The following is a 7,195-nucleotide window of genomic DNA, read 5'->3' as shown; positions in this document are numbered from 1 at the left end:
ATTAATTTACAGCCTTTACTTTAAGGTAGGAGTAACCTTTTTTAGCAAAAAAAAAAATGGCACAAATGACGACTCTATTGGCGGATTTGAAGTGGATTATTTAAAAAATGGAGTAGCGATCCATGGCGACCAGCGGTCAAGTTGTTTTGCCAAACTCGAAGCACTTCTTTGATTTTGTTTTATTTTTGATTAGTGTTATTTTTCTACAAAATATTTGCATAGTAAAGTTAGGGGGGCTTAACAAATATATGAACTTTATAGTTTTCAATGTTTTAAAATGATGTTCCGTCCAAGCCAACTATCGATAGGTCGGTCAGTGTCCTAACATTTTTGGCGGTCAAACTAGCAAATTACAAATAAATTAAGCACTAAGAACTGTTTTTTTTTCCATCAGTAATTCTATCTTGCAGCATTTCAGGAGGTCTCAAGGCGAGAGAAGTTTAAAATAATTTTGTAATTCATATATTTATAAATGTATTTAATTGTATTTTAATATGTGCCCCTAGTTTTCAGCTTGCGTCGAAAATCTTTAAAAAAATTGAAAATGTTTAGACCAAAAATTAATTTTTGTAACGAATAATAACAATCTTTTTGTCCGCATGTCCTGCTCAATCGTCGGTGTTCTTGCGCGTGGAAGCCACCAGATTGACGGCATTGATGGAGTCCGGAAACATGGAGTGGTAGTTAATTACGGGCACATACGCGGCCGTAATAACGCGTCCGGCAAACCAGCGTCCGTGCAGTGCGTTCACCGCCAGCACCGCCGTCGTTGTTCCAGGGCACTTGACGTAGACGGTGCCCGTGGGTGAGGCTGTGTCCACGTGGATGTGCAGCACTCCGCCGTGCTTGGCGCACTCCTCCAGAACATCGTCCCTGATCTCTACGTCCCACGTGGGATTCGTCTCAGTGCGCGGATCAAACATGTTGGACAGTATGAAGCACTGCGTGGCTATTGACGGAGCCGCCTCCTGCTGCTGCACCGGCGCCGGTTGAGGAGCGGTGGCCAGCAGAGCATTGGCCGCCGCCTGAGGCACCGCTAGACCGGCTCCTTCCGCCAGCTTGAACATCAGCTGCAGACGCCCCGTGGCACCCAGATCGATGCCCGTGCGATCCATCTCGTCCGTGTCCAGCGAAGTGGTGTTCATGTCCAGTCGCTCCGTCACGTTGCCAACCTTCATGAGGCGGCCGGCTAGCTCGAAACCGTTCAGTTGTTCCAAAGCCTTTTTGGCATCGTCAGCATTGTGGTACTGTAGAGAAAAGAGAGAATCTACATTAGATTGTCATTTTAAAATGAAAACGATATGTGCATGCATTCCTTCGGGATAGTTTATATAAAAAATCGAGTACTCAATTAATGTATAGTATTTAAAGTTTTAAACACCCGAGACATTAAATCATACAGTAAAGATGGTATGACCCAAACGAAAAACGATTATAAATTTTCATTAGCTAAAAACCCAGCTATCTTGTAACACTAACTTAGGAATGACCAGAAACCCACCGTTATAAATCCGTAACCCTTGGATCGGCCTGTCTCGGTATCCATTATCAGTTGAATGGCATCGATTTTACCAAACGGCTCGAATATTCCCCTCAGCATGTCCTCGGTGATGTTGAAGTGAAGTGATCCCACGTAGAGGCGCATGGGACCCGTGTGACTCTTCGGCTGGAATGCGGGCGCCGCATTCTGAAGGCGATTCTTCTCCGCCTGCGTGTGCTGCACCATGATGGGTATGCCGAGCAACCGCTGGCCCGAGAGACCCAGAGCCAGGGCCACGGACTCGGGATCCTCGAACTCGATGTAAGCGATGCCCTTGAAGCGCTTCGTCTTATTGCACGTGATCAGCCGCACGTCGCGCACCTTGCCAACGCTGGAGAAGAACTCCTCCAGGTCACGGGCTCGCACTCGTTGCGATAGCTGGATGCAGAAGACGGTGCGGGCGTCCCGCTCCTCGGGACTGAGCTCGGTGGGCGGGGTTCGGTCGCCTGCTCCATTTGCCGGCGATCGACGGCGGGGCGAGTGGGTGCCCCGACGACGGCTGCTGCATTCGGAAAACAATTAATACAATACATTAAATATTTGATTGGTTTTTATAAGTACTTTAGATAGCAGTTTTAGAAATACAAATTGACAAAAAGCGTAAATATGACCATAAAGGCTAATTTAAACTAACATCTAGTTTTTACGGTCATCGTTTATAAATGTATAGTTCTGTTAGATTTAGTTTTAAAAAACGTCAGAACGTTTCAAGCATACAACAAATGAGTCCTTCAAGGGATTTCCTATTTATATATTTAACACAATAGTTTCCACGCTTTTAAACAGAAGTTCCTGTAACTGTCCAATTTAAACTTTCTGATATGTTGCACAATATGCTGGATATTAAAGCTAAATTCAACTCACTTTCTATCCTTTGAGCGGGAATGGCTGCGCTTGCGTTCACGGATTGGACTCAGCCGTTTGCGCTGCTGATCGCGAGAGCGACTCCGACGGCGTTTATCCCGGGACCGATCCTGCTGCAAGGACTTGCTGCCGCCACGACGATCTCTGGATCGTCGCTCCCTCTCGCGATCCCCGTACCGCCCGCGACGATCATCGCCCCCTCCTCCGCCACGCTCATCCCGTGACCGACTACGACGAGTCCGGTCGCGTTCAAGCTCCCGCTCCCGCTCCCTATCCCGATCTCCACCTTCTCTGCGGTGTCGATCCCGGTCGCCTCCATCGCGGTGACGATCGCGCTCTTTGTCCTTCTCCCGGTGACTGCTGCGTTCACTGCCCCGATTCCGCCGGGTTTTGCCATCGCGTGATCCGCTTCTACTGCTGCGAAAGTGAAGAAAGGGATTACGTTAGGATTGGTTTATATTATTGATTTGTTATATTAATATTACTAATGTTCAGTAATTTAAATTTAAATTTTAATATTAAATATTAATATTAAATTAAAATAATATACGTTGTACAACAGTACGCATGTGATATATGACATCTACAAAATATAGCCAACTCAGGGAAAGGTTTCGCCAAACTTGATTCGCGTACACATACAAAAACACGATTGCCAATGTTTCAACATTTAAACTTAGGTTGCACACGGAAAAGAATCAAAAGGACAGAGTGACATGGCTATACTAACTCGTCTAGCGGAAATGTCTCCTTAAGAACCAAAAGTACTTGCGTAAGCGTTTAAAAACAATAAAAATTGAACGACTTTCCTATTATAAGATATAGTCGTCAGTTTTTTGTTTACACACAAGCATTTAAAAAAATAAAATATTCTAAAACATTTCAACTAGACATGGGAAGGTTCTGAATTTTCGTTCTTTTCCGTTGGATTAGATTTTGCCATGGTAATAGTTTATTCATAATATGTTGTAATCCAAGGTAAATTCGTTGTCTCGATGTGAGATAAAGTCCTTCACATTTAATTGCACTTACCGGGACCTCTTGCTTTGCTTTTTGTGTGAGCTTCCGCCGCCGTTGCCGTTCCGTGGCCCGTTCTCGGCGTAGTCGTCGTCGTGGCCTCCGCCGCCGGGACTGCTGCCGCTGCGCCTGCGTCCACCACGTCCACCGGTGCCCGCACTGACATTCTACACAGATAGGTTGTTTTGTTTGTTTTGAGGATTGGATTGGGTGTGGGAGTGGACGGGGAGGATGGGTGGGGTGGGCGCAAGCAATAATGTAGATACAGATAAGTGGATTATTTGTTGTCGATTGGTTTCAGTTTTTTGGTGGGTGGGAACACGTAACGGGTGTTGATCGTTCGTTACGTTGTTGTCGTTGTTGATGTTGGTTGATTTTCGATTATATCATTTGAGTTTGTTATGATATATATTTTTTTCAGTTTCGTAAATATTTTTTTGAATAAGAGAAAGCAAATCAAAGTAAATTAGTTAAATTTTTGGCATCTGCAAGTATATAAAGTAGAAATGCTTAAGTCAACAATGATCATTTGGGGATCATTGCCAATTTTTAGCAAGGTAGTAATAAGGATGTAGATAAAGAGAGATATCTTATACGTAGTTTTGGTAAATATATTTAATATATATTGTATATGGCACACACACAGATGGTTCACGACGGCGAGAAATGTTGTCTCCACATGGGCAAATTTCTCATGCTCATTCTCAATCAGTTCAGTTTTGGGGGAATGTTTAGCGCTGGCTAGTGGAGTGGACTGGTTGATTGGTTCTCAAAAAGACGTCGTCTATATATATAGGACATAGACATTATATAAGTAAGATTGCAGTGCTATAGTTTAAGAATTGCTTGTTACTTTTTGTTTGTTCAAATAAGTTTGGTTTAGGCTTTTGTGTTGGTCATTATTGCTTATTTTCGATTTCGATTTCGATTTCGATTTCTGTTTGAATCTGTAATTTGAGCGATACTTTCTTTCTTGTCTGACTGTGAGTGAGAGTAGTAGTAGTGCTGCCTGCTGCCCCAGACAAGTAAGGAGGAGTAAATCTGAAATTTAGTGCACGTTCAGTTTCATTGGTTTACATAGAGCAGTAAGATATAGAGTTTCAATTGGTTTGTGTTAAAAAAAACTCAAACATAAACAAATCATATTGAATACAAGATGCCTAGATATGTTTTGGTTTTTTTTTTTTATTGTTTGTAATTTGTAATTGTTTTTTTTTCTCAGCTTCTGGCACATTCAAAACTTACCAAATGGTCTCCAGCTTTTTGTGTTTAGAATGACCAAAACAATCTCTAGCAACAATATTGAGCTTATTCGATTTCTGCAAAGACATTTCACCCTTAAGAATTATTCTAGCATTTTGTTTCGTTTTTTTTTTTTAAATTTTTTAATGGTGATTGTGTGTGGGTAGTTTTTGGTTGTTCTTAGTGAGACAGCAGATAAGAAGAAATAAGAGCATTCAACTCAAGATTTGTTGATTCGGGAAGAAAGGGATTTCGATGAGTTCCATACTTTGGAGACTACATTTGATAAACTGAATACAAAAATCCACTAGTTATATATTATAAAAAGGTCTAATATATATTTATTTTGATTTTCTAATGTAAAAGGTTTACGTTTATTGTATAATCTATCTATCTAAAGCTGTTACAAAAAAACACCTGTTTTATTTACCATTAGATAAAACTTACATTTGGAGACAACTGACCTCTAGACCTTTAGAATATTTTTTTCCAAATTCATTCCCTTGTTCAAGTAGATCTACATAGCTTTCCAAGATACAAAAAAAAAAATTTAACTATTACCGAAACACTGAACCTAAATAGTTTGCATTACATTTCTAAGATAAAATATTTACAATTTCTGCTCATAGCTCTATTAAAAAAAAGCTTTAAATTGTTTGGAAAGCAATATTCAAAAGCCAACTTCAACCTTCAAAAGGATTTCCCTATAATTTGAATATGATAAAAGAAATTTTATTGATGGCCACACATTTATATGTTGTTTAATTATTTATTGTTCTCCTACTACGACAAGAATAAAATGCAAATTTAAAGAAATCTAAGTAGTTACTATATAATCCTAAGTAGACACCTACATAGATAAGTTTCTACACTATTCACTATTCTGATAACAAATAAGTAAGTTTTTATAGGGTCAAAGTCTAAGTATGTAATGATCTTATTTTAAAATTTTCATTGGGTTGCAAATTGGTTTTCTATGCTTAGATCGTCGATAAGATAAGGAAGTAAAACTTTATACTAAAAGTTTAGTTCAGTCAGTAAGGAAGATTGAAGTCCAAGTAATAATAAAAAAATAAGTTATGCATATTTATGGTTTCACACACTCTTAGGAAGACCTTACTTTAAATTTAGAGCCAACTTCATATTTTTAGACACTTGTTACACGTTTTTGATGCCCTTGCAACCCAGCAAAATATTTTGCACCCCACTGTACACACCCTATCAATCGGCAGGAGGAAAATAAACAACACATACCCACACACAGGAAGATTTTCCGTAGGCTAAGTAATTCTGTATGCACGCAGTCAGTCAAGTATGAAAATTACTATACAAAAAATACGAAAATCGGCCGCGTTTTGTCCTCCGATTTTTAATTTAACAACAAAAATAGGTTTAAAATCGATTTAAGACCACTTAGTATGCATCATGTGCATGTGTGTGTGTGTGTGCCCGAGACGACGACTTACATACAAACACGAAATGCACGTACGCACACAAGCGCGCCTGTGGGTGTCTATTTGGGAAAAGAAGTATACAAACATACATATGAAGTAACTGTTTTCTATTTTCGCATCAAAATATTTGCATTTGGCTTTAACAAAAACCAGCAGGTCTTAATTTATACGATAATCGCCTAATTTTAGGTTTATCAAACTTACGTTTTTCTGGTACGGCGCCTCGAGCATCGCCTCCACATCAAAATCCTCGGCCATGCTTAAAATTTCCTCGGTTCTCTTTCCGCCGCTGTGCGGGTGCTCCGTGAAAAAAGTCCCCTGCTCTGCTTCTGGCTCGTTTGGAGAAATCAAAATGGGGTGGGAACGCACAGCGGAATTCGCAAAACCACTTACAAACTTTTTTTTCGACAATTGCGTTTATTAAATTACAAATTTTGTGAATTTTCCACTAGATTTTTTCTCTAGCGTGGCTGCTTGTTTTCGGCTTCAGGGTTGTCACAAACTTATCGATGGCGGACAATCGATAGTACTACTCGCGGTATAAATGGTATTTTTAGCCGATTTTTTGTTAGGGACATTCCTACGATTGATTTTTATTTATTTTATTTTATTTCAAGGATAGTCCGCAAAGTCCTGGTTGTTCATTAAAGGTGGAACTAACGTTCCTAACCGCACGTTTCTAGCCGATATTTAGCCGATGTTTTTTCGTTGCAACTCTAAAGTCTTGGCGCGAAAGAATTTGAAATGACGTGGCGGTCATCTTTGTTTCTGTGAACCAGAGGCGTAGTAGCAATTTGATTACAGAGTAGATATAAGCCATTATTTAAAAGTTCAGTCAACCATTTAGCAACTTATCCATAGCATGAAGATAAAAACAGGAAAAAGTACTTCTAAAAGAGTTTGGTAGAGTGAAAGACTCCCTCAAAAAATTCTGACTAGCCAAAGCTGTTCAGAACATCGGAAGGTTCAAGGTGGATGTGCTCTGTGGAAATCGGAGTTTCATATATGTCAAAAATTCCAACCGTTTCCAACAGATGGACTGTATGGAAAGAGGGCATTAGGGAACGGGCCAAAATTA

General features: G+C 40.1%; 1 protein-coding gene across 3 annotated transcripts; it reads right to left on the bottom strand.

The window, feature by feature from the left end:
- Positions 1–164: 164 nt before the first annotated feature.
- Positions 165–6,659, bottom strand: LOC128253457 (RNA-binding protein 39). Of its 3 annotated transcripts, XM_052981857.1 has the most exons (6): positions 6,511–6,659; positions 6,322–6,446; positions 3,437–3,588; positions 2,405–2,821; positions 1,502–2,042; positions 165–1,247 (listed from the first exon to the last, which is right to left on the bottom strand). In XM_052981857.1, exons 2-6 carry the CDS (start codon positions 6,373–6,375, stop codon positions 609–611), a joined length of 1,803 nt encoding a protein of 600 aa, XP_052837817.1. In that variant the 5' UTR covers positions 6,376–6,446; positions 6,511–6,659; the 3' UTR covers positions 165–608. The 3 variants fall into 3 exon arrangements, with proteins under 3 accessions (XP_052837817.1, XP_052837816.1, XP_052837819.1); XM_052981856.1 differs by having other exon boundaries at positions 6,322–6,630; XM_052981859.1 differs by having other exon boundaries at positions 1,502–2,039; positions 6,322–6,630.
- Positions 6,660–7,195: the final 536 nt, after the last annotated feature.

Source organism: Drosophila gunungcola, assembly GCF_025200985.1.
Source record: "Drosophila gunungcola strain Sukarami chromosome 2L unlocalized genomic scaffold, Dgunungcola_SK_2 000008F, whole genome shotgun sequence".
NCBI classification, from domain to species: domain Eukaryota; kingdom Metazoa; phylum Arthropoda; class Insecta; order Diptera; family Drosophilidae; genus Drosophila; species Drosophila gunungcola.
The sequence above is the reverse complement of the archived record's forward strand: the minus strand, read 5'-3'. Positions and strand labels throughout refer to the sequence as shown.